Raw genomic sequence first — 27522 nt, 5'->3', positions numbered from 1 at the left:
TCAGGGAAGCTGGGCTGTGCCATCTGCGGGACCATCCGCCCGAAGCCACTGCATCTTCTGCTGGTGCTGCTGGAGGGCATCCTTGACGCGCGCATCCATCATGGCCTCGGTGAGGACCCCGTCCTCTGATGCATACGCCATAGCCTGAGGGGAGCAGGGGCTTAAGGGCTGGGCTGTGGAGGGGTGTCCCAGCCTCAGGCAGCCCCATCTCTGACATCATAACACCTGTGACACCTCTACACACTACCACAGAACGCAGGACCCACCACCAGCCTCAGCAGGACAAACCCTCCAGGTTGGCTGTGGGATGGTGGTGGGGGCAGCCCTCCCCTTCCCTTCCCCAGCTGTGGGGCTCCTTGTGCTGCATGTAGCTTCAATGATCTTATAAAATTAGAAGATGAGGCGCCCAAGTGGCAGTACGCTGCAGCCCGAAGAGCCTCCTGGCCCTGGCTTCAGCCCGTATGTCCGGGATGAGTTGTGTTCATCCCACCACCTGCAAGGTTGGGACAGCCCTGTGATCCAGGGTGCAGCATGAGAGGCAGTACTAATGCCTCAGTGGGTGGACCCACAGGCCCAGGAACCCACAGGCACCCTGGGAGAAATCAGACCACTAGCTGGGGCCAGATCGGGGTTGCTGGAGCAGAGGCACAGGGCCTGTCGGGTGGAACCATGTGCCCCTAACCCCAACCCCCAAGGGGCCTCATCACACCTGAATGGCAGCTCTCGGGCCTGTCCCCAATGCCCTGGAGCCAATGTCCTGGAGTTTTCCTCCCCAAACCCACCACCCTAAGCTCATGAGGAAAACACCAGACTCAAATTGAGGGCACACTGCAGACATCACCCAGCAGCCTCTGACGTAAGGGTCATGCAAAGACAGGACCAGGGAGGGGTCTGGGGTGGAGGGCAGGAGCTGGCACAATCTCTACACTCTCCTTGTAACTTTCCTGTGAACCCAAAGTCACTCAAAAAATAGCAAGTTTGTTTATAAAATGGTGATAAATCCACAAACTAAAGTGCAGAGCAAGTAAGGGTTCAAACTAGCAGAGCTAATGGCATGGCTGATGTTGGCATCTCATACTGTGAGGGTCCCTGCAATGCCACCAAGGTGGCCTCAAGGACCAGAGCATGACCCCACCCAGGGAGAGGGGTGGTTACTAGAAGAGCTGGAGCAACCAAGCCAACCCAGTTCTGTGCCCCCGAGGCCAATGTAGGTAAAGGTGGAAAGAAGCCAGGACCATTTCCGGGCTATGGAAACTGATCCCTTTGGCTCCCCACCTCTGCCTCTCACCTCCCAGGGATGTGGAGGATCATCGCGGGCTGTGCTATAACCAGACACTCCCCACGAGGATTCCCCATCAGCTGGGAGAGTGCCTGTAGACAGACTCAGGGACCCCACACTCGCTCCCCCACACATCCTAGGATCCACAGGAACCTCTGTGCTTACATGTCTCCAGGGCTGTCCCCAAGTGTCTTCTGCTCTATCAGGCACATGTGGGAGTGTCACCCGCTTTGTCAGGTGTGGAAAGCAATGGACTCCCCCTCAGCTGGGCCAAGAGAAGGGATGGAGCTGAGATTTTGGGGCTGTTACAGCAGTGTAACCCAGCTCATCCTAACAGAGGCTCCTTTGTGCTTAGACTGTGGAGAGTCATGTCAGTGTACATGTCCAAGTAAAGGAAATGCTCATTCATTTCAATGAGCTTTAAGTGGCTGGGTGGCCACATGACATCAGATAGACAGCAAACCCTTGGAGATGGCAGTGCCGGCAGAGCCTGAGGGCCGGCTGCACCCCGTATGTCACTAGCACACATGACACCACACACCTGGTCTCTCCAGGCAGCCCCTCCCAAAAGCCAGGGCATCCTGGATGGCTCTTGGGGGCACTCACTGGCTCCCTGTCTCAGAAGAAAAGATGGGATGCTGGGGAGAAGACATGACTCCCCCTCAGTGTGACTGAAGCCACACGGTCCAGGAGGAACCCCACCCCACCCTCTTAAGACCACATGCTGGGCTCCCCAATGGCTGTATACCAGGAAGATTCAGAACCTGGCCAGCCAGGGCAGCGGGGGCCTCGGGCACACCTGGGGAGCACCTCTGCCAGCCTGGCTCTCAGTGCAGCTAAGCGGACTTCCCAGTCCTGCTCCTGTCCACACCCATGAGGCGGCTTCCACCAGACCAGGCTGCTTTTCCCTTGCCCCACCTATGTCCAGAGTCCCCCACCCTGCTGCCCTGGGACATTCAGTGTGGGACCACCTGGCCTGTGCTTCTGAGACCCACTGGCTTCCCAGAGAGCCCCATTTGAATGGGTGGGTCCCGAGATCTCTCTCCCCCACCCCCATGATGGTCACATGTGAAGAGCTGTCACCAGGTGCCTGTGAGGAAAGGGCAGCCACGCACATCTTGTGCGACCACGAGGAGCACACTCCTGCCCCAGACAGTGAAGAAATCCTCACCCGAGACACCCAGGTCTGCCTGTGTGCTGCATGCGTCTTGGCAGATCCACTGGCCCACCTCACCTGCCAGGCCACGGCCAGCTGGGCAATCTCTCGGCCCGACATGCCTTCTGTCAGCTGGGCGATCTCTGAGCACTTCTTGCCGTAGTCAAACTGGGCCAGTTTCAGGCGCCTAAGAAGAAAAGTTTCTAGACCGGCTGCAGACAGTGTGGGTGGGCGCAGAGGCCCCCCGAGGGCTGGGCAGGCAGGGGACCGCCAGGCTGGGACCACAGTCCCCTCAGAGCTGGAGGCTCCACATTGGTGTCTACTATCAACGCCCTCTGTCCTGACACACTGGGCACCTCCCTCCTAGCTGCAGCTCAGGTGATGCCCCCAGGGTGGCATGCAGGCTGTACGGGGCCTCAGGCCTAACCCTGAGAAACGGACCTGAGGCACCACCACCCATCCCCACAGACAAGGGCTCCTTGGCACTGGGTACAAAGCGGCCCAGATACTCACCCAGCCCCACCCTCCACACTCAGAACCTTTCACCCAGTGACAGAGTGCTACGTAACATGCAGGAACTTGAATACAGAAAAGTTAAAGGTTCTAACTGAAACAACTTACTATCCCTCACTTACACACACGGAATTCCTTCTGAAGCTACCCAGGTTCTAGAATAGAATATTACTGATGGCCAGAGAGTCAAAGCCCAGAGGACAGCAGCTAGGCTGCGGCAGGAGCTGCGGGAAGTGGCTGGCACTGGGCGCTCTTGGGAGCTGAGACGAAGTGGGGGAGGAGGCCCAGGTGAGGAAACTCCATGGAGAAACAGGGCCGGAGCCAGAAGGGGGCAGATCTTGGTGAAGACAGGAAAGAGCTTCTGTTGTATGAACGGATATGGTGGCAGAAAGGCGGCCGGAGGGATCTGGGTCAGGGCCAGCGAGACCTGCCTGCTCTGTGCAACTGAGGCCTCCCTCAAGGGACACCCAGAAATAGACTGCACGCTGATCTGGGGCATTCCAGATACAGCGCAGGCCACAGGCTGGCCTGGATGGTGTCTTGGGGCTCCCTGGCTGCAGCAGGTGCCAGCAGTACGGGTCCCCTCAGACCACTTTCCCACTCGTTCACCCGCTATGCTGTCCTCACCTGCTTTTGCCCTCACTGTGCGTGGGTCTGTGCCAGGATGGCAGCAGGGGCATGGGAGGGCCCTGGCTGTACACACAGGCAGCGGGGACAAGGGTGTGGCCTTGCTATGGGCTCTTCGAAGCCATGTAGCAAGGATCCCATTGGAGCTCAGGGTGTGGATATATGTGGGCTGCTGGCCAGACCACCTAGCTTGAGAGGGCAATGGCCAAAGTCCACTGTTCACAGTTGACCTGGGGGCCTATGAACCATGCGAACACCTGGTGGCCAGCCTCAGACTCAGGCCTGTCAGGGCTGCTCCCCAGTAGCTTAGCACAAGGCCTAACCTGTTCCTTAAATCCCCCAGATTGTCCAGGTTTCCTGTAACAGTGTTTGAGATGCAAGTTTGTACAAAATGATGTCTAAGAAACACCTGCTAGGCTATTCTTTGGTGAGAAGCAGGTATGGGACCCACCTGGGGCTTGAGCAGGGGGGATGGGGAAGGTGAGCGATGGGGACCCTCTGCCGAGAGGCGCCAAGCACACATAGACTCCAGCATAAGAGCACAGTGCAGCAGGGGCAGGCACACATAACCCAGCAGGAAGGGCTGCAGGAGGGGTCTGGGGGACCGCATCTGGAAACACGGAAGGGAGAGGACAGGGAGTCCCAGTGGGCAGTGCGTACTCACTGCTTCCCCTCTGTGGCCGGCTTGAGGATGTGCCTGTCGAAGTACAGTCTCACCAGGCGCTCCCGCTCCTCCCGCTGAGGCAGGGTGAAGTTCACCATCTCATCTATGCGGTCGTTGATGGCCCAGTCAAACTGCTCGGGCTGGTTGCTGGCCAGGACCAGCATGAACCTGTGGATGGGCAGAGAAGCTACTGGTGGTGGTGCCCTCAGCACAGTAGCTGCTCCAAGGGGCCCAGTGTAGGGACCTTCCAGGGGCTGACAGAAGAGCCCAGAAGCAGGGGTGACTGGACAAGGGTGTGTGAGGGACCGTGGGCCCAATGTGTTTACAGACACCATCATGCTGACTCACAACCCCCTGAGCCAGGCCCTTCCCCGCAAAGGGCTGCAGCCTCAGTGTTGTCCTCTGAGGCCCAGGGCCAATGTGCTGGTGCAGAACGCCCTTACTTGCTGCTATGCTGGCCCGTCCTGTGCAGGAAAGCATTCAGGGTGGCCCTCAGGTCCTCACTGATCTTTTCCTGCAGAGAGAACATTCCAGCGTCAGTCAGGAGGCCATAGGATGGCACATGAATGATGAAGTATGGGCACCAAAAACAAAAACAAAAAAAATCCAAACCCACTGCCATCAAGTGGATTCCAAATCAGCAACCCTCATTGAGTTTCCAAGGCAGTAAATCTTTATGAAAGTAGATCGCCCCATCTTCCTTCCATGGACTAGCTGGTGGGTTTGAACCACCAATTTCTGATCAGCAGTCTGTGCCACCAGAGCTCCTTATGGGCACCAAAGGGGAGCCGAAAAAGGCGGCCACAGGCTCTGCCCCTTCAGCTTCAGCACAGGCACAGCGAGGAAGATCACATGATGCTTTCACAAGTCTAAAACTGGAAGCCTAAACCTAACTTTAGGCAGACTCTAAAAATGCCTCAGATGGGACTTCTCTCCCCTGAACGCAGTTTACAAAGCAGCAGCTGGGAAGCAGCTCCATGGCAGTCCGTGCACAAGTTACCCACCGTGTGGGGACGCCTTGAGCAGGGCCAGCTCCAACACCTGGGGGTCTGGTGCCTCCCCCCCGGCCCACCCAGCTCTCGCAGAGACAACAGGGTCTGCAGACTACTTACACTCCACCCGACTGCTCACTGCTGCTCAGCCACCCCACAAGGCCAGACAGATGCCTGGGAGTACTCACAGTTGCCCGCTTCCTGAGGAAGGCATCTGCCTCGTCCACAAAGAGCAGGAGGCTGTGGGTGAGAGGCCACTGGTGAGGAGGGGGCAGGGGCCCGGGCACAGCAGTGCCCAGGGAGGAACACAGAGGCTCTGCCCTTGTCAGGGATGCCAGCAGGCTGAGGGGCGCTCCAATCAAACAACTTTAGAAGGCTACATGACACACTGCCCTCCAGAACCCTGGGAACCATAGCCTTCCCTGGTGTCAGGTGGGCACGGAAAAGTGACCAGAACACTGTCCTTTCTCTTTTGACATGTTTCACTCAAAATCCTCCTCCGTCAACAATAAAATAAAAAATAAACACGTATTAAATTTATTAAAACAAAAAAACACCCCATGGAGCACAACTGTACTCTGACAGATGGGGCGATCATGACCCAAGTCAAGTGGACGGCAACTGCTGGTAGGTGGACCAAAAACGGGTCCAGAGTGAAACAAGAAAAAGGACTTCGCAGAGTGATGGAGCGCTTCTATATGGCCTTTCTTGTAACTCACACCAAATGACTGGTTAAACCAGAAAAAAAACAGTTGCCAGCCTTCTGGTTAACAGTCAAATGCCTTAGGCACTATGCTACCACAGCTCCCTAAATGACTGGTTGTTGTTGTTGTTTGCCGTCAAGTTGGCCCCGACTCATAGCGACCCCTCCTTGGGTTTCCGAGGCAGTATCACTACGGAAGTAGGATTGCCCAACCTTCCTTGTTAGAACTATGCAAATAAGGTGTTTGGGGCCCATAAGGGGACCAGAGAGCCCACTAATAATGCAAGTAAGATGTATGGAACCCTATCTGGAATTGAACCCACAACTGTGGTTTCCAGCCAAACAAAGTACAGGCATGTGAGTTAAATATTTACCTCAAGTAGACACACACCCTGGAGAGAACAATCATGGGAGAAGGAAGGGCTGCTTATGCACAGGGAGATAGCTCAGGGTGCAGAAGAGAATGAAGGGATGGACACTGGGAGGAGGTAACTATGGGGAGGAAGTGGGAGGGGAGCTGCTGCATTGTAAATTTTGGTCAATGACATGAGACAAAGTATACGTGAACTGCTGCATGAAAAGTGAATTTACTCTGTAAATCTTCACCCAAATCCTAATAAAAGAAAAAAAAAAAAAGTATATTTAAAAAAAAAAAAAGATGTATGGAACCCTAACGAGGGGATTGGTCAATTCTGCCATCTGCTAGGCCTAAAATGAGCCATCTCAGATGTGGGAAGGGGAGACCTCAATACCATCAAAGAAAGCCAGAAGTGGAGTGCCTCCTTGGGATGTGAGGGACCTGTGCTGAGAACCTCCTAGACCCAGGAGACAAAGATTTGTAACACTGGGGAAGGTTCAAGAGGGCAAGCAGCAGTGACCACTGGCTACCATCATCATGAAGCTGACCTCAGCCCCCGCATGGCCATCAAGACCACAGGGCTCACAGCAGATCAGCTGGACACATGTCCCTGGGACAGCATAGTGGCTGGCAGCTGCAGAGCCCTCCAAAGGGCAGCCACTTGAGTGGGCCCTGTCTGTTCATTGTGCCTAGGACGCTGTGGGGACAGCAGTGGCAGCTCACCCTCGCCGGCTGGTGCTGGCCCAGTCGAAGACCTTGTGCATGGCAGTCACGCCCTCCCGGCCCATAGGCGCCACATCTCCGCCAGTCATGATGGCGTAGTCCATGCCCGAGTGCAGGGCAAGTTTCTGCAATTGGGGAGGTGGGGAGTGGGTAGCAGGGTGAGACAGTATCCATTCCACTGGCTCCTCAAGAGTCCCCAACCCCGGCCCCACCTCAGAACCTGGCACCAGCACTCTCTATGCCCAAAAGAGTAAGGCTGCCGCCGTCCTTGGCCCAGGCCAGACTCAGGGATGCAGCAGGTGGGGTAGGGCGCAGCCCATGGGACAAACCCTGTCTTGACACACACCTCACCTTGGCAAACAGTGTCTTCCCAGTGCCCGGAGGCCCATACATCAGAATGTTCCGGTACAGACTCCCATTCTTCTTTGTGTTCCTTGTTGCTATTGAGATGTCTCTCACTCGCTCCTCCAGCTTGGGCTATGAAAGCAGAAAGGGTGGTCTAGGGTGGTCAGCTGGTTCGACTTCCCCACAAGACAAGGTGGGGATGCATCCTGGGCTGTGAGGCTAGGTCACGCATAGGCTCAGGTGGTGAAGTCTAGTCTCAGGAGCCCAAAGGAGTTCCTGCCCTAGAGCAATTCCCCCAACCACCTGCACGGGGCATATGGGTGAACAAGGGATGAGCTGAGACTCAGATGGGGGTGCTGCCCCTGAACCATGACAAAAAGGGCTACTGAGGTCATGGCACAGCGAGCTCTACTTACACTGAGGACAACACCTTCCAATGCGTCCTGGGGCTTGCTGAGAAGCCTCCTGCCAACCTGCAGTGACACAGTTACAGTTGTCAGGAAACTTACCCGCCACCAGTGAGGAGCCACTCAGGACCTAGGCAATGCCACGACCCCCATGGGCCATGGTGTGGCTCCCAAGATGCTGCCAAGCAGGGTACTGGACACGCCAGCGCTCACTGCAGAGCTGTACACACTTCACCAGTGGAGGAAGGAGACATACGTGCCTGAGAGCACATGTTCTACTATGTAGCAGGGGGGCCTGTCAAGGTTTAGATGATTTGTGCATTCTTCACTGGTTTTCATTTTCTAAGTCATCTGCAGAGAGTGAGTTGTTACTAAGAGGATGCGGCTATAGCCCTCACTGGAGTGAGGGGCTCAGGCTCCCTGGAGAGAGTGCTAGGGAAGCTACAAATAGCTCAGTGTCCACTCAGAGGAGACAGGAACATCAACACCCTGAAGGGGACAGCAGAGGACGAGGCCCTCCCTTGGGCCAATGTGGACATACCCACACAATGTGTCAAAAATTAGCAGTCAGATTCAATAGCATTTGGGTAAAAGGGGAGGAAGAAAAGTTCGTGCTCAGAATTTCCTTATAACATCAGAGACACAGAGGAAACACACACCAAGGGCTCCCACTGGCAGCCACAGACAGGAGGTGGCGGTGTGGGGAGCAGAGCAACCATGGGGCCCTTGGCCAGCAAACATCCAGCAGGCCAGTGCTGGTGCTGCAGACAAGCACCTCTGCAGTGAGCAGACTGCCTGTGAGGCTGACTCGGGGAGGTGCCCTACCCTGCGGCCATTGGGAGCATGCTGGCTGGAACCTGGCCGGGTGACGGCAGGAAGGACTGGTGGGTGTTAGCAGGGGCTCACCTGCACAGGGTGCTTTAATGCCTCCAACACAGTGATACGGGAGGTCTCCCTCACCAGGGACGGCTTCCCCAGCCGGGCCTCGATATACCGACCAGCCACAGCTGTGGCGTTCTTGGCAGAGTAGACCCCAACAGCCAATAATGTCAACCCAGCCACCTGGATCAGGGCAGAGAGGAAACATGTAAGCCAAGGCTACAGGCTGAGGCCCCACAGGTACTGCAGAGCCCATGTGAAATCTGCTTTTCACCATCCCTTACTCAAGTGACAGTTCTGATGGTTGGGCAGACGGCAGAAGCCCAGACACACAAGAGAGCTTCCACCCACCAGGCCCTTCAACCCACTGGTTCCAGGGACACGTACCCCCAAGAGCCACGACCAGCAATGGCCCACCTTCTAGAGCCCCACAAGGCCCTGAGACCCAGCACTGCTCCACCACCCAGAACCTGGAACCTTCCACCCACAGACCACAGTCAACAGGGCCAAAGCCAGGAACCTTGTCTATAGAGCCAGGCAGTCAGATGGCCTGGGAACAATGTGTGACCATCACCTTTCTCTAATGCTGACCCCTCTCATGACAGGGCCTGCCCTCCAGCTCCCAGACCCCTCACATGGGGACAGCGAGGACCCTGGAAGTCTGTAAATGGCCTGGTAAACAAGCCATGGCCCCAGCATCCCTCCCTCTCACCCAGACTCATCAAGAAAAGGAAGGAGACATCCACATGCTGGGCTGCAAACCTCAGGTGTCACCAGAGCTGAGAAGTACCCAGGACAGTGGCCCTGGTGTGTCCTGAACTAGGGAGCCATGGGTCTTCTAAAACAGCCCCTACAGGACCAGGTCTATGCTGTGCCCTGTCCAGGCCCTGCCTAGCAAAACTCCAGGAAAGACACAATTCCTCTACATCAGGGTAGAGGCCTGGACACCTGGCACCCAGAAACATAATCACATGCAAGGGTGGGAGACACATGGATCCCCAGGGGCTGCAGATGGACGCAACCCCTGCCAGGCAATGGTCATCAGGTGGATGAGGCTTGGAACCACACCATGGGAAAACCGAGACCACTGCCACCTGCCACAGGAAACCCCGCGGCTCAGGCGTGCCTGCATGTTAATGGGTGGAGCAAGAGCATAACAGGTCAGAGCCCCAGCCCCTGGAGCAGGCAGTAGGGATTTTGGCCCCTGAAGATACGGAGCTGGTCTGCCAGTGTCCTGAGGGGTCAGTGAGGACGACTTTTGCAGTCTCAGTACTCCACCGCAGTAGGGTAAAGGGCTAATACTCCTTTACTTTTTTCCTCTGTAAAATCTGCCAGGGCACTGGGTGACTACAGAGACAATGGAAGAGAAATTATAATGACTACACACAAATGAAGCACCCAACAAATGTAGTTCTGAAAATTCACTAACCAAATAGATGGCTGCAGCCTTCATCAAGTAACAGCAGCAATCCCTGAGGACTGGAAGAATTACATGTCTAGAGCCACCACATTCTAATACCTACACTGTCCAGTTCTCAACACAAGACTACAAAACATACAAATAAACAATAAAACAAGGCCTGTGCATGGGAAAAAAGAATTTGACAGAACCCATTCCTGAGGATGCCCCAATAGAACAAAGACATTAAATCAACTGTCTTATAATACACTCAGGGGCTAATGAAAATCATGACACAGAACTAAAAGAAATGCTAGTATCAGTAAAGAGACAGAAATTATACACAGGAACCACATAGAAAATCCAGAGTTGAAAAGTACGATAACTGACATGAAAAATTCACTGGAAGGATTCAACAGTAGATTGTAGCAGGCTGAATAAAGGACTGATGAACCCGAAGATAGCGTAATTAAGGACTAGGGAAAAAAAAAATGAACAGAGCTTGAGATCTATGGGATACCATCAAATAGACCAACATCCATATCAAAGGAGTCCAGAAGGAGGGGAAAGACAGAATTGATCAGAAAAAAGTATCTGACAAAATAATGGCCAGAAACTTTCCAAATCTGAGGAAAGAAATGTACAAAGCCAAGAAGCTCAACTAACTTCAATAAGATAAACTCAGAGACCCACTCTGAGCTACGTTACAGCCCAACTGAGAAAGCCAAAAACCAGAGGATTCTGAAGGCAGGAAGGGAGAAGCAAATCATCACATACAATGGACACTCACTAAGATTAGCAGCTGATTTTTTTAGTGCTGATGAAAAAAAAACTGTCAACCCAAATTTTGTATCTAGCAAAATCATCCTTCAAGAATGAAGGAGAAATTAAGACACTTTGAGGCAAACAAAAGCTAAGGGAATTCATTACCAGTTCACTGCACTGCAAGACAGGCTAAAGAAAGTCCTGTGGGCTAAAATGAAGAGACATTAGATAGCACCTCACTACAATAAGAAAAAATAAAGAAGTCTGGTAAAAGCAATTAAATAAGTAAATATGAAAACAAGTACTAATGTACTTTTGGTTTATAACTCCTCCATTTTTCCTGTATGACTTAAGACACAAATATATAAAACAACAATCATAAATCTATGTTAGTGGGCATAAAGTATACAAAACAACAATCTGTGACAACGATGTAAAGGGAGAGAGATAGAGATGTATACAAACAGAGTATAACTACACTACTGTGGTGAAGTTAATTACTTGATGTGGCCCTTCAAGTCATAATCTTTATAACTCCCACCAAATGACTGGGTTGGACTATGCAACTGTGATGCTTGTGGACCACCAAGAGGATTGGACAGCTTGCTAATAATGCAAATAAGATATATGTAACCCTCCTGAGGGACTGGTCAGTTTTACCATCCCACTAGGCTTATTTATAATGAGCCATCCCAGAGGTAGAAAGGGTGGTACTGACTACCACCAGGAAAAAGTGGGAGTGGAACACATCCTTTGGACCTGGGATCCCTGTGCTGAGGACTTCCTAGACCCAGGAGACAAGAGAGCTGTAACACTTGCTGAGACAGTGAGAGGGCAAGGAGCAGTGACAGAGATATTGGTGCAGCAGAAACAGATACAGTGCAATCGGCTTCTGAACACACAGAGTGAGAAAGCTGAGCGCATTTGGGCAGGAGGCTTGCTGGTATAGTGGGGTGCCTCTGGGCACTCGGTGGAGCTACGTTTCCCAACCCTCGGAGGCAGAGATGAGGGCCTTCAGGCTGAGGCTTACTGGCACAGTTGGGTACCTCTGACACTAACTGACAAGGAGCTTTGCAACACTTGCCCAAGCAGGGCAGAGGCCAAGGGGCCAGAAGGCTGAAACCAAGGGCCAGAGAGAGGTGTGCTGAGAAAAGACGCTGTCTTGATCAAAGAATTATATCCTGAGTTGTTTCTGATCCTGAACAGTAACCAGTTACTTCCCAAATAAATCCTATAATCATGAGCATTACTTGTGAGTTATGTGTGGCCACTGCAATGAACTATTGAGCCCAGCAAAGTAAAAGAGAATGCATTAGGACAGAAGGTTGGTGTCAGAATTGGTAAAAAGGTTGAAGGTGGAGGCATGTCTGACCTCCACCTCGTAAGAACCAGCCTTGGGCTGTTGAACTTGATCCTTCTCACTCCATGTGAAGTTAGAGAAGGTCAGGCAATGCTGCCATATCATTTTCAAAACCACTGTAACCAAGTTGGTATAATTCAAAGTTTTTTGTTATAAGTTTAAGATGTTAATTGTAACCCTCAGGTGATTACTAAGAAAATAACTTTAAAAATATACAAAAAGGGAGAGGTATAGACAACAAAGATGAACGCTTTTGCACATATAATACTGCGTTGTCAGTGAAGGCAAACACAGATATATGGGTAGACAGATAGATGGACAGCCTAAACTAATAGGTAGTCTATGCGGGGGGAGTGTACCCAAGACCATGTATAGGGTTGGCAGACAATGTTTCTACAAGTGTATGGGAATGTTCTATAAGAATTTCCAGATATATAGTAGAGGTGACAAGGAACAAAGTTGTAGTAACTTCTTGGTCACAGCCAGCCTCTGGGTAAGAGGGACTGAATAGATGAACCTGTGGACTCGGGACCATAGTCACAGGGAACATCCAGCTCAATTGGCTAACATACTACACAAAACATTGTTCCACCTCCTACTTTGGCGAGTAGTGCCTGGGATCGTAAAAGCTTGCAAGCAGCCATCTACATGCAATGATGGATCTCTCCTCGTCCAGAGCAAAGAATGATGAAAACCAAAGATTCACGGAAACAATTAGTCCAAGCAACCGGTGGTACACCATGTGATCTGCAGCTTATATGACTATGAGACCAGAAGAACTAGATGGTGCCTGGCTACCACTGTCAACCACTCAGAGGGGGATCTTTGTAGGAGATCTTAGATGAGTGGGAGAACAATGTGGAACAAAACTCAAAATCATTGAAAAAAAAAAAAGGAACCAGTTTGCTGGTCTGATAGAGCCTGGTGGAACCTGAGACAATGGCCCCTAGCTGCCCTTCAGGTCTGGAATTGAACCCATTCCTGTGGTTTCCAGCCAAACAAAAGACAGGCATATGAGCTGAACATTTACATTAGATAGATACACTCCTTGAAAAGAACAATCATGGGAGAATAGAAGGGCTGTGTGTGCACAGGGAGACAGCTCGGGAGGCAGGAGGAGTGCATGAAGGGAAGGATGCAGGGAAGAGGTAACTATGGGGAAGAAGTGGGAGGGGAGCTGTTACATTGCGGGAAATTGTAGTCAATGTCATGAGACAGAGTGTATATGAACTACTGTATGGAAAGTGAATTTGCTTTGTAAACTTTAACCCAAATCACAATTAAAATAAAATAAAAGTGTATAAAAAGGGAAAGAAGAGAATCAGAACAGCACAAAAAATTCAAATGAATTAAAAAAAAAAAAGGCAGCAACAGAGGAATTGAGAAACCAAAAGCTAAACAGCAAAGCAAATCCTTCCTCATCAGTAATTTTTTTAAGTATAAATGGACCAAACTCTCCAATTAAAAGACACACTGGCAAAACAGACATTACAAACATGCTCCATCCATCCTATGCTATCTACAAGACCCACTGTGATATGATAGAAAAACACCAGAGATTGAAACTGAAAGGACAGACAAGTACAAGTACACCCATGTCATAACCAAAAGACAGCTGGAGTGGCCATACCAGCTAAATCAAAACCAAACCAAACTCACTGCCATCGAGTTGATTCTGACTCATAGCAACCCCCACTGGGTTTCCAAGGTGGTAAATCTTTACAGAAGCAGATTGCTCTATCTTCCATCCGTCGAGCAGCTAGTGGGTTTCAACCATCAACATTCTGGTTAGCAGTCAAATGCCTTAGGCACTATATACCACCAGAGTTCCTTACGACAGCAAAGTAGATTTTAAATTAAAAAGTTATAAGACACAAAGAACATTATTTATTGTTAACAAGTTTCATTCACCAAGAAAATGTAACAACTATAATAATATATGTACTGACAATAGAGTCTCAAAATATATGCAGCAAAAATTGACCCAAGTGAAAGGAGAAACAGTTTCATACTAATAGTGGGAGACTTTAGTAGCCTATTTTCAATAATGAATAGAACAATCAGGAAGAAGATCAAGAAGGAAACAGAGGACTTGAACAATACAATAAAACTCATTTTAAACCAAACATATACAGAACACTGAACCCAACTACAACAGAACACACACCTCCTGAACTGCACATGGAACATACTCCAACATACATAGTATTGTTAGGCTAAAACTAAGTCTCAATAATCTTAAAAATAAATACATATTTGTGCTCATCCCAAAGAAAGGTGATCCAACAGAATGCAGAACTATCAAACAGCATCATTAACATCCCACATGAGTAAAATTATGCTGAAGACCATTTAAAACAGTTGCAGCAGTACATTAAAAGGAAACTGCCAGAAATTCAAGCCAGATTCAGATGAGAGTGTGGGATGAGAAATATTATTGTTGATGTCCAATAGATCTTGGTGAAAGCAGAGAGTATCAGAAAGATGTTTGTTCACCTGTGTTTTACTGACCATGCAAAGGCATTCGACTGTGTGGATCATAACATATTATGGTGAATATTGTGAAAAAGAAGAATTCCAGAACACTTAATTGTGCTCACGTAGAACCTGTACATAGACCAAGAGGCAGTGATTCGAAGTGAACAAGGGGATACTGAATGGTTTAAAATCAAGGAAGTTGTGTATCAGGGTCCTATCCGTTCATTGTGTTCACTCAATCTGTGTGCTGAGCAAATAATCCAAGAAGCTGGACTATATGAAGAAAGCAGCAAGAACTGGAGGAAGACTCATTAACAACCTGCGATATGCAGGTGACACAACCTTGACTGCTAAAAGTGAAGAAGACTTGAAGTACTTACTGATGAAAATCAAGACTACAGCCTTCAGTATGGATTACACTTCAACATAAAGAAAACAAAACACTCGTAACTGGACCAATAAGCATGATAAACACAGAAAATACTGAAGTTGTCAAGCATTTCATTTTACTTGGATTAAAATCAATGCTCATGGAAGTAGCAGTCGAGAAATCAAATGACATATTGCATTGGACAAATCTGCCAAAGACCTCTTTAAAGTGTTTAAAAAGCAAAGATGTCTCTTTGAGGACTACGGTACAACTGACCCAAGCCATGGAATTTTCAAATGTCTCATGCACACACAAAAGCTAGACAATGAATAAGAAAGACCACAGAAGAATTGATGTCTTAGAATTATGGTGATGGTGAAAAATATAAAATATACCATGGACTTGGTCGCAGGGGACATCACGTTCAATTGGCATAACACACTACACAAAAACATTGTTCCACATCCTCTTTTGGCGAGTAGCCACTGGGATCTTAAAAGCTTGCAAGCGGCCATCCAGATGCAACGATGGGTCTCTCCTCGTCCACAGCAAAGAAGAATGGAGAAAACCAAAGTCAATGTCATGAGACATAAAGTGTATGTGAACTGCTGTGTGAAAAATGAATTAGCTCTGCAAACTTTCACCCCAATCACAATAAATATTTAAGAAAAAAAAAAAAATCTCAAGTCAATAACCAAACATTACAGCTTAAGGTACTAGAGAAAAGAAGCAAATTAAACCCACAGCTAGCAGAAAGGAAATGATAAAAATCAAAGTGGAAATAGAGAATAAAAATACAATAGAAAAAATTTGACAAACCAAACTTGTTCTTTGAAAATATCAACAAAGTTGACAAATCTTTAGCTAGACCAACAAAAAAAAGACAGAAGACTTAAAAGACTAAAAACAGCCAAGTGGGATATCATTATTTACTTTACAGAAATAAAAATGATTATAAGAGAATACGATGAATAATTTTATGCCAACAAACTAGACAACTTAGATGAAATAAATGGACAAATCCTAGAAACACATAAGCTACCCAAACTGACTCATAAAGAAATAGAAAGTCTGAATAGTTCCATTACAAGTAAAGAGACTGAATCAGTAACCAAAGTCCTCAAAAAACAGCCCAGGATCAAATGACTTCATTGGAGATTCCACCAAACATTCAAAGAGGAATTAATACCACCTCTTCTAGAACTCTTCCAAAAACCAGAAGAGAAGGGAACATTTCCTAACTCATTCTATGAAGCCAGCATTTCCTTTATATCAAACCCAGACAAAGACTTGTGTGGCAGTTGTGTGTCAACTTGGCTGGGCCTGGTTTGGAGTGGGCTAGACAGCCGGCTGTAGTTATTCGGCATGATAAGATCGGTAATCAAGTCTACGGTGCAATCTACTGGAGCATCTGAGTGGCTGCTTAGGGATGTGATCTGCTTCCAGTATGTAAGAAGAAATTGTGAGAAAGATCTCTGAGCTTTTTGGCATGCTTGGATCCTGAATGTAGGAGTCTTCATTCAGCAGCCTGCCACTTTTCCTGCCGATCTTGGAACCATGTCATTTTACTTGTCACCCTTGGGTTTGTCAGCCTCAGCAGCCAGCAGCTGTCAGACTTAAAGATGCCTCTAGTTTCAGTGTGCCAGAAGCAAGACGCAAAGGTGAAGCCCAAGGTCGAGGGGCCTTCACCCAGCCCTTAAAGCTGGCACCTTGAACTCGGGACTTCTAGCCTTTTAAACTGTAACAGAATAAATCCCTGTTTGTTAAAACCACCCACTTGTGGTATTTTCTGTTAGAGTGGCAGAACATAACCAAAACATGACAGGAAAAGAAAACTACAAACTAATATCCTTTAGGAATACAGATACAAAAATCCCCAACAAGATATTAGCAAACCAAATGCAACAACATATTAAAAAGATTGTAAGTTGTGTTGCCAGATATTTTGGTGTGTATATTTGACCACAAACAAAACAAGGGGGAGGGGTATTATATACCTTGACCAAGTGGGATTTATCTGAGGAATGAAAGAGTGGTTCAACATAAAAAACAATGTATTAAAACCACGTTAATAGAACAAAAGGGAAAAAACCTACACGATCATCTCAGCTGAGGCAGAAAAAGAATCTAACAAAATCCAATACTCTTTAATTATAAAAACACTCAATAAAGTAGGAACAGAGGGAAACCTCCTCAACATTATGAAAGCCATGTATGAAAAACCTACAGTTAACATCCTAGTCAATGGTCAAAGACTAAAGCTTGTCCCAAAGGTGACGAACAAGACAAGAACACCCATTTTACCATTTCTATTCAATATGGTACTAGAAATTCTAGTCAAAGAAATTAGGTAAGAGAAAAAAATATAGGACATCCAAATTAGAAAGGAAAAAGAAAAATTATCTTTGTTCTCTGGTAATTTGGTCTTATATGTAGAAAATCCTAAAGAACCACAAAAAAACTGTTAGAGGTAATAAATTCAGCAAAGTTACAGAACAGAAAATCAGCATATAAAAATCAGTTGTATTTTTAACCATTCTGAGGGGGATCTATGTAGGAGACCCTGGATAGAGTGGGAGAACAATGCGGAATAAAACTCAAAAAACATTAAAAAAAAAAAAAAAAAAGGGACCAGGTTTGCTGGTCTGATAGAGCCTGGTGGAACCCTTGAGACTACAGCCTCTAGTTGCCCTTTCAGGTCTGGAATGGGACCCACTCCTATGGCTTCCAACCAAACAAAAAGATAGGCATATGAGCTGAACATTTATATCAGTTAGATACACTCCTTGGAGAGATCAATCATGGGAGAATAGAAGGACTGTGTATGCACAGGAAGATAGCTTAGGGAGCAGGAGTGCATGGGAGGGAAAGACACATGGAAGAGGTAACTATGGGGAGGATGTGGGAGGACAGCTGTTGCATTCTGGGAGATTGAAGTCAATTTCATGAGACAAAGTGTATGTGACCTGCTGTAGAAAATTAATTAGCTCTGTGAACTTTCACCCAAATCACAATTAAAAAAAAAAAAAAAAAAGGTTGTATTTTTAATATACCAGCAATGAGGAAACCGAAAGGGAAAATGAGAAATAATTCCATTTATGACTACATCAGAAAGAATGAAATACTTAACCAAGGAGGTGAAAGACTTGTATAATGAAAACTACAAAACATTACTGGAAAAAAACTAAAGCAGAACCATGTAAATGGACATCCTGTGTTCATAGATTCAAAGACTTAATGATACTGAGATGGCAGTACTACCCAAAGTGATAAACCCTCTCTGCCCATGGAGTGAGGCCATAACTAGCACCCGGAGCGGACAAGCGGCTCTGCTTCATCACACCAGAAGCATGGGCCCACAGGACGTCCTCACTGCCTTGCCACGCCCGGTCACCTCTCGTCTTAGCAGAACAGCACCTGGTGCAGAGGAGATAACTGCTTATATGGGGCACATCTACTGAAGCAGGGACCTTCTAAGCTGACACCTTCAATGCCCATAGGGGAACGCTCAGCCCACCTCCAGGCCTCTTGCCACATGCTAAGCAGCCATGGGCTCATTACCTGGGAACACTAACCCAGGGCGGGCGAAGCCCAAGCCCCTGCGGTGAGTGGAGCCTTCAGCACATGGCCCAGACCACCGGCCAGGCGGTGTTTAGACCTGAGCCTTTAGCTTTCCTGCCTTGGTGTGCAGCCTCCACTGGGGGCAGGGTGCCCCACAGTAACCCCGTCTGAAGGAGCCACAAAGTCCACAGGCCCTGCGGACCAGGGTAGCCATGGGCAGCGCTCAGAGAAGGCTCTCCTGACTTCCTGGAGGCTCAGTTGTGTCCACAGTGTTGAAGTTGGCCGATAAGAAAATTCCTGGTTACCTGGTGACACTTCCCAAAAGGGTGGAAATTTCTAAGGGAGAGAGGAGAATGCAAGCTCTAGTACCCCTTCCCAGTCTTCCTTCTAGCCTGGGGGTCAGATACCCACTCCTTTAACTACAGTACTTAGCCTGCCCTGCAGGTTGAACTTGAGATCACTGAAAACCCCAGAAGCCAAATGCCCAAACCCCAGAGGCCTCTGTCTCAGTCAGCCAATTTTCCTTCCAGTGTGTGTAGGAAGACAGCAGGAAGGGCATAGGAGTGCACTCTGCATGGGCTGCGTGGAGCAGTGGTTCTAGCTCTTCTCACCTGCAGATGCTGACCCCAGAGCCCAGGGAGACAGCCAAGGCCTCCAGGCCACTGGGTACCTGATCTGGGACACTCAACCTGTGCTCACCGTGGCTGTCACTTTGTCCCAGTCAGTCACAAAGGTGCGAAATCCCTCGCCAAACAGTGTACCCGCTGTCCTGTAGAAGGAAGGCAAAGACATCACCAGGAAGAAGGCAGGAGGCAGGGTGGCAGGGGAAGGGCAGGACCCTGATGCATGGGGCATGTCTTAGACTCAGAAAGGACGGGTCTGCAGGTCCGCACACAGGACCTGCTGCCCCACAGAGGGGCGCCTGCAGGAAGTGATGCTCTTCAACCTGTGAGGGCTCTCACCTGATGGACTCCAGGATGGTCTGACGGTGCTCGGCGGCCTTCAGGCGGATTTGCTCGCGGATAATGTCTGCATTCTCTCGATCAGCCTTGGCCCGGGCACGCGCCTCGGCCTCCACACGCAGCATCTCGTTCTTGTGCCGCAGCTCCATCTCCCGCTCCAAGGTGGCTGTGAGACAAGCCACTCAGCCACGCCCATTGCTAACCCAGTCCCCAGCCCTGTGGCACCCACCACCCATTGCAAACCCAGACACCAAGGATAGCCAGGGAGAGGGAGGAGTGTACACAGATCACATCCAAGAGCCAGAGACCCGGGGCTCTGAACTCGGGCCCCTGCAACCCTGGAGAAGCCAAGTACCACCACCGCAGACAATGCTTTAAAAGGCACAAGATGCAATAGACAGAAATATGGGGTGAACATTTTTATCAGATAGATACACTACTTACAGCAATCAATCATGGGAGAATAGAAGGGCAGTGTTTGCACAGGGAGACAACTTGGGGGGCAAGAGTGCGTGGGAGGGAAGGACACAGGGAAGAGGTAACTATCGGGAGGAAGTGGGAAGAGAGCTGTCACGTTGTGGGGAACTGCAGTCAATGTCATGAGACAAAATGTGTATGAACTGCTGTATGGAAAATGAATTTGCTCTGTAAATTTTCACCAAAATCACAATAAATTAAAAAAACCTTTTTAAAGGCACAAGATGAAGCAAAGAGACCCAATTACACTGAAATACTAAAATAACATGGGGCATAGTCATGTATATGCCTCTGTCTCTGGGACAATATGGTGCATCGCTGCAGGGTGCTGAACAGATGGATTCATTCCAGACTCCTACAACATGCACAAGAACATAGCATGATGTGGAAAGCATGGTATGAAACACGAAGCAGCTGCAGGGACAGCTGTGCATGCTCTGGCCAACACTGCCGGTGCAGCGGTGAGTAACAGAAGCAGGGCACTTCCAGTACAGGGCAGTAACCCTCCACTCCAGTCAGCAAAGGCCTGGAGCTCCCTGCACAGGCCCCTAGAGGGGCACGGACCTCAGGTGAAGCCCCTCCAGGGATGACAGGTGCCACAGAAACACCTGCATATCCAAGGCCCCTGTTGGCAGGTCCACAAGCTCCTCATCACTAGAGCTCTCCCTCACCAGCTCTGAGGATGCACACCCACCTGCATGGAGCTGCACTATAGCTCACCAGCCCCACAAACTACCCAGAGAGATAGAGAGATAGAGAGACAGACAGACAGACAGACAGTCACTACCTTGTCGGATCGCCTCCTGCTTCTGCACAGACTCCTCCTGCTTCCTCAAGTTCTCCTCATTGAGAAGTTGCTAGGAAGAAGCCACAAGGCAAGGGACAAGTTTTCAGACTTAGAAAAATAGGAATGCTCAGAGCCAAGCCAAGACGTCACAGCTGCTCTGCGCCACGTACCCCAAGTACCCTGTGCGTTCCGTGTGTCTAACACGCAGAGTGCTCCATGCATCCCGCTCTCCTCTCTGTACTCCCAGAACACTCACCACAGGGCAGCTGCTCTTACCAAATGCTTTTTGCCTGTTAAAGTCAAAGCTATATGCCCATGATAGAAGCATTTGGAAAACCACCCCGTGAACCAGAGACTCAATAGGCAGGCACAAAAGCCCATGGAACAAAGGCACCAGTGAGGCTCTGGCTGGCTCCTATAGCCCATCTGCTGACCAGTCACGACCTGCCTGGGAACCTTCTCACGTGGCTTCACCACAGGTCTCTCAGTGAGCCACCACCACCATGAACCCCAGAGAGCTGCCTGCACCATGGAGACCAACCATGCAGGAAGGAGGGAGCTAGAAGAGAGGGTGTATCCCCATCCCTTTATCCATGAACATGTGTGCCTTTGTACGTCTGTGCATCTGCACGTTCCTGTGCGTGCGTGTGCTTGCCCTGGCGTGTGCCCATGAGTGTGAGCCCAAGTAAAGCACCTTCAGGTCCAGCACTTGCTGTTAGAAGCAAACCCCAAGTGTGTGTCCCATACTCTATGCACTCTTGGGGAGGATGGGAGCCACTGACAGGCTCATGGACAGAGGGGGCTAGGGAGTGAGAAAGGGAGATGGGGGTGAGGAAGGCCAGTGAGGGACAATGGAGGTGGGTAGGGGACGATGGAGGTGGGTGAGGGGAAGATAAAAGGCAGTGGAGATGATGGGGGCTGGGTCCAAATCCGAAAGAGGTATGATGCTCACCTGCTGCCTCAGCTGGTCCTCGTAGCGCTGCCGGGCTAACTTGTCCTGATACTGGGCCCTCTGGGGAGAGAGAAGAGCATGAGCACAGCTGGCCTTGACTCCATGGAGGGCTTCACTCTCCCCTGTGGCATCAGCTCCTGTATGAGCAATAGAGACCTAGGAGGTACAGAAAGGCCTTTGCCCTGCTCAGCACATCTGAGGGTCCTAGGCTTTAGACAGCCACTGCCTGCAGGCCACTAAAGCAAATGGTAGCTACCCTTGTAGAACCGACCCCTCTGTGACCAAAGACCAGACTGCTCCCAGCCCTGTGCGCGCTTACGGCCTGGTGCTGCCGCGTCTCCTCACTCAGCGTCTTCCTCCTCTCCTCAGCTTGCACGCGGATCTGCTCGTTCTTCAGCTGCTCTACTGCAGCTTCGTACTCCTGCAGACATGACACCACTGCATGCCAAGGAGCCACACAAGGACCTGCCACACTAGGACTTCCAAGCCCAGGACCCATCACCCCACTGGTCCCTTTCAGCCCTGCCATGTCTAGACCTGCCTGTGCAGTGGTATGGGCAGGATGAGAGCACTAATGGACAACACAGCCTGGGCAGTGCCCCTCTACCCTGCCAGCTCTTGGCTGGAGTCTCAGCCCTAAAGGAGAGAACCAAGACCAAGGGCAAGCTGCCTTCCTTCCCTGGTGATGGTTCCTATGTGCCGTGCCCTCACAATGTGACTACAGTGCACAAAGCCAGCAAGCAGAGGGCAGACCTGTCCCCAACGCTCTTTCCATGCACCGCAGGGAAAACAGTGAAGGAGAGACAGGTGGGGCTCACAGGTCACACTCACCAGGCCACTGCCACACCTGCCTTTCCAGCTGCACACCCAGCACCTTAACTTTGTTCCTGCCCTGCACCCTCCCCTGAAACTACAAGCTGGAGAGCTAAAAGTGGAGCAAGTGGAGCGAGTCATCACTGTCCATGGGCAGCCACCCCAGGGCCCTGTCCGGCCAAGGGCCCATGGCCCACCTATGGCACCCACCTTCAGCTTGGACTGCTGTTCCAGCTGCAGTGTGTGCTCTTGCATCTGCGCCAGACTTAGTGCCTCCTTGGCGTGGCCTACAGGAAAGCAGACTGTCATGTCCCTGCCACCCACACATGTGCAGTGGGCCATAGGAGGTTACAGCATTCGGGCCTGGCCCCCTGTACTCAGCTGCCTCTGACTGCTGCCCCTTCTCCTCACACTGGCTCAATCCTGCAGCAAGCCTGGTGTCAGCGATCGCACCCCAGTGGGTCAGCACAATCCTGAGGGCTTCATGAGAAAAGGCTGTCTCCACCACCCGAGGGGAGGTAGTGTCGCTGAGGGCATCGTGTCCCAGTCAGACAAAAATCAAGCTAGACTGTCCTCTTTTACATCATACAAATGTTCCTAAACCTCCAATACCTACTGCTGCTCACTCCTGGGGACACGGACAGGGAGGCATGAGGAACAACAGTTAATGACAGTCAAGCCCAAAACAAGTGGATACACCCACAGAGACTGTGGTCATGATTTCATGTTTTCTTGCACATTCAGCCATTTCTGACATGCGCTTTCTTCATGAAATGGACCTGAAATCCACCAGTTTAGATGGTCTGGGAGGAGCCTGACTACCCACCCTCTCCCAGCTGAAAAGTCTGAGGATCAGGTCTCTCAAAGATTGCCTTGATGGCTTGGTTTTCCCACCACCAAATTTTATCCTAAAAATCTTCAAGCCCATGAACAGCTGAGAGAAGGTGAGCACCCACAGACCACCACCCTGACTCTGCATGTGCACAGCGGGCTCCCTTGCTTCACCACGTGTCCCTCCGTGTGTCCCTCCAAAGGTCTGTTTCTGATGCCCTCCAATGTGAGCAACAGGCACCTGCACGCTGCCCCTGGCCACAGAAGGATATCATTAGCTACAGCAACATGTCTTGCAGTCTGGGTTCCTTTTGGAAGTGACGTGGACGTGGTGAGCATGCATATGCATCTGGACGTGGGGGGCGGCAGCTGTGGTAGCTGACACCCAGCTGCTCCGACAAGAGTCAGAGTGGGCTCAGTGATCAGTGATTCATGTCAGGACCTCTGGGGTGGTCTAAGCAGGGCCTCTGAGGCTGATCTCTTGGAACCCCACATGTCAGCCTCTCCTGGATCACCACGGTCAGGTAACATGCTGTGGAAAGACCGGCCTCTAAGGAGAGACTACATTCACATAAGCACCAGGTCCCTACTCGTTCAGCTGGTAAGCTCAGGAACTAGGAAGCTACAGGCTGTGCAGTCACAGAGAGCGAGGAGTCTGTCCCTGGGACAGCATATGGGGTCACAGTCTAACAGCACTGGGCCTGTGTCCCAATGGGCAGCTCATCAGATGAACTTTGACAAGCTAATCTCCCTGAGGACGTATCTTTACCTGAAAACAGTGGTTCACTTCCTCCCTAGGGACTCTTAGAAGAAGGAAATAAGGGGCCCGACGTCCAGCACGCCCTCCTAATCCACATCTACAACTTCGATACTAATTAGTCATCCATCACCTTAAGATGACCCCAGACCAGGAGGCAATTGTTCTAGTACCTAAGGCATTTGACTGCTAACCAGAAGGCTGGCAGTTCAAATCCACCAGCTACTCCTCAGAAGGAAGGTTGGGCAATCTACTTCCGTAATGATACCGCCTTGGAAACCCAAGGAGGGGTCACTGTGAGTTGAAATCAACTCAACAGCAGTGAGTTTGATTTGGTTTTGGTTTTTTCCCAAGGTGCTCTGAAGGCCTGAGAACTATCGTGTTCATTCAACTAACAAGCAAAGGGACTGGGATGCAGACGACTATGGGCAAATGTGCTGCTCTGGCCTCTGCAAGGAATCCAGGGACAGTTAGGCTGTGAGGAGCAGGAGCCATGGCATCTCCAGTTGCCTGGAGGGACCTGTACCCAGACAGCAGAGAGATCAAGCAAGAAGCTCAGGCCAACGCAGGGCAGGTCTCAATTGCCAGACCAAGGGGTATGGACAGGCTGGCACCAGGCAGCTTGCTAATGCAAACACAGGGAGGAGGAACAAGCTTGCAGAGGGCCACTGGGCAGACAGGGCACAAGGCACCCTAGGAAGTGAGGGGCAGGAGGAACAGCAAGAACAAAAGTGAAGGAGATACCAGGGACAGAACTCCTGAGACGGAGAGACTGATTACATGGAGGCAGGCACTTAAGGCTAGAGATGTATGCTTGAGAGATGTTGGGGAGAGTACAGTCCAAGGCGGTGGGGATGCAGTGAAGGAGAGGGATTTGGGACCAATTCAGTGGAACAAATGGACCAGGTACAGGCAAGGCCCCTCAGCTACCCTGCCTCCACACACCCTAAATTATTCACACTGGTTTATACAACTGCATGGGGGCACGGGCTTAAAGGCTGAGAGACTCAGCTTCTGAGAGGGAAATGGAGGCTCTGGACATGGTCAATGTGTGAAATCTCACAGGAGCTGGGGCAGGAAATACTCCCCCAGCAAAGCCTCAACCAGAAACTATATCACCACATATTGAAGGCTTGCTGTCCGCTTAGGTGCCCTGAAGGCCTAGCTGCTGTTCCCCAACCCTATCAGGCCCTAAAAGGATCACACTTAAAAATCCTCATTTCTAGGGGTTCCAGCTAGGCCTACAGGAACATACTGTCCTGAGATTGGGCCCGAACATCTGAATGTTTGAACATCCTTGGGGGTTGTGAGAAACAATCAGGCTGAGACCCCTGCCCACACCCACTGCTGTTGAGTCAATTCCAACTCATAGCGACCCCTCCTTGGGTTTCCAAGGTGGTATCTCGACAGAAATAGATTACCCAGTCTTCCTTCCGAAGAGTGGCTGGTGGGTTTGATCCACCAGCTTCCTGGTTAGCAGTCAAATGCCTCAGGCACTCCACCACCAGAGCTCCTAACCCTGCCCTGGATGTCCTTGTGGCCCCTTGGGGAAGGTAGAGGGATTCAGCCACATCATGCCAGCCCTCTCCCTCCCTAAACAGAAAGGCTCTGTCTTGACCTAAGCTTCCCTACAGAATCTCTTTAGAAAAGGAAGCACCTCTGGTTAAACAAAAGTGTGAGAGCCATTGTATTAATTAAACTGGCATTTATTCAGTGCCTTCTACACCATAGGATCTTAAATACTGGTTGACACAACTCTAATATTAAAGTCACAGCCGATAGGAAAGGTGAGAAGAAGGCATGAAATTAGAGATGGTCCAGTCGCTGCTAACATCTCAAAGGCCCTAGGGTCAGGAAGATCGTTAGGCTGAGCTAGCACTATCAACTCTGTTCGCCCCAATGCTACCATTTTCCAGTTACAATAAATACATGTATATCTGCTATATTCTCAATAAAAGCCAATGCAAGTATGCTTTGCATCCCGCGGGAAATTGCTCCCAATCACCACACAAGTAGATCTCCTGACTCGGCCACTCCTTCCAAGTCCCACGTGGAGAGGCAGAGGAAGGAACCCATGTGCTCGGCGGTAACTGGTTCCAGGACCTACTACCTGTAACCTCTGCATCACCACTGCACAGATTTTCTCACCTGAAGTGCTCGTGACAGCCAGGAAGGTGCAAGTGGTGATACAGAAGATCCTGAACCTTCTCGCGTGGCTTTGCCAAAGTTTACTCTCGGAAGCCAGTTTCCTTTAATTAGGGCTGCCGACAGCCGCTTTGCTGCCTGACTCCTAAGACCGGAAGGGCCAAGCGCCCCTGAAAGGCCTGGCATACGCCCACTCGAAGAACGTCCTCCTGATCCGAGGAGCCTCCTGCCTCCTAAGTTCTCACCCAGCCCACCCCGACCGGAGCCCACCAGCCCCGCTGCACTCACGCGAGTGCTCCAGCTCCCGCGCCGCCTTGGCCGCTCGCTCCAGGCCCGTCGGGTCGAAGTTGCTCCATTTGTCCTTGGGCGCCGGGCGGTCCCCCACGCCGCTGTCCCCGCCACCCTCAGCCCCGGGCAATGTGGGCGGCAGGGGCAACGCCGGTCCAGCGCCCTCGCCTTTGGGGCCCTTGTTGATGCCGAAGAGCCACGACATGGCCCCGCGAGCACGCGCGCCGCAGCTGCCGAACCCGAGCCCGGGCGAGATTCGCGCGCGCTGGCAGTCTCCACGCGCCGGGGACCGGCGGTCAGGAGCACTACGCAGGCGCGACACACGCCCCTTCCTCCAGACGACGTAAACCCGTGAGGGCCGCGTGCAGCGCGCCGGCCCTAGGATTGGCCGCCATGATATTTTGTAGTCGGCTCTGGGTGAATAGCGCTCGGGGTTGGAATAAAGTGGCTTGTTACGGGTGCCGAACGTGGTCAAAATTAACGGTGTCGGTGTGGGTCGTTGTGGTTACGTCAGTTCCGCTTAGCAACCGCATTGCTACGGGCGCCCGGCCGAATTCCGGACTTGGTGGCAACAGAGCAGCAGGTGTCAGTGGACTCAAAGGATGCTCGATGCGAGGAACGCTGGCGCCGCCACAGTGAGTGCCGAGGGAAGGAGCAGCAGCGGGACAGACAAGCTTGATCTTCGGGAAAAGACGGAGTCCCTTACCCGTCCCCCTTGACGGCATTGCGGCGAATCAGAGTCCTGGAGGGAGGAGGCTGTGCCCAGTGAGTCTGTAGCATGGCTTGGAGTCCATTCCATGTGTGTCAAAGTAAGACTGTGCTCCCTACGGTTTCCAATGGCTGGTTTTCCGGAAATAGATCACCAGGCGCCTGAGGCGCCTCTAGGTGGATTCCAATCTCCAGCCTTTCAGTTAGTCGAAAGTTGTACGAT

General features: G+C 50.6%; 1 protein-coding gene across 1 annotated transcript; it reads right to left on the bottom strand.

Moving 5' to 3' along the window:
• On the bottom strand, positions 1–26796 carry LOC103200924 (ATPase family AAA domain containing 3A). Its single transcript, XM_007945511.1, has 16 exons — positions 26592–26796; positions 22781–22857; positions 22077–22178; positions 21758–21817; positions 20806–20875; positions 19542–19707; positions 19279–19348; positions 8674–8829; positions 7777–7833; positions 7367–7492; positions 7016–7140; positions 5420–5471; positions 4683–4753; positions 4240–4407; positions 2514–2622; positions 1–144 (listed from the first exon to the last, which is right to left on the bottom strand). The coding sequence occupies exons 1-16, from the start codon at positions 26794–26796 to the stop codon at positions 1–3; spliced, it is 1758 nt and encodes a 585-aa protein (XP_007943702.1).
• Between the last annotated feature and the right edge of the window lie 726 nt (positions 26797–27522).

Source organism: Orycteropus afer, unplaced genomic scaffold, assembly GCF_000298275.1.
Source record: "Orycteropus afer afer isolate SDZICR_OR568_19922 unplaced genomic scaffold, OryAfe1.0 scaffold00136, whole genome shotgun sequence".
NCBI lineage: Eukaryota > Metazoa > Chordata > Mammalia > Tubulidentata > Orycteropodidae > Orycteropus > Orycteropus afer.
This window is presented reverse-complemented; position numbering and strand designations above follow the sequence as displayed.

Excerpts from the sequence above, each read along its gene's own strand:
- LOC103200924 (XM_007945511.1), bottom strand. The coding sequence starts at position 26,796 with ATGTCGTGGCTCTTCGGCATCAACAAGGGCCCCAAAGGCGAGGGCGCT. Across the intron at positions 4,754-5,419 it reads TCCTCAGGAAGCGGGCAACT|GAAAAGATCAGTGAGGACCT; the intron begins GTGAGTACTCCC and ends TTCTCTCTGCAG. Across the intron at positions 145-2,513 it reads AGCTGGCCGTGGCCTGGCAG|GCTATGGCGTATGCATCAGA; the intron begins GTGAGGTGGGCC and ends TGCTCCCCTCAG.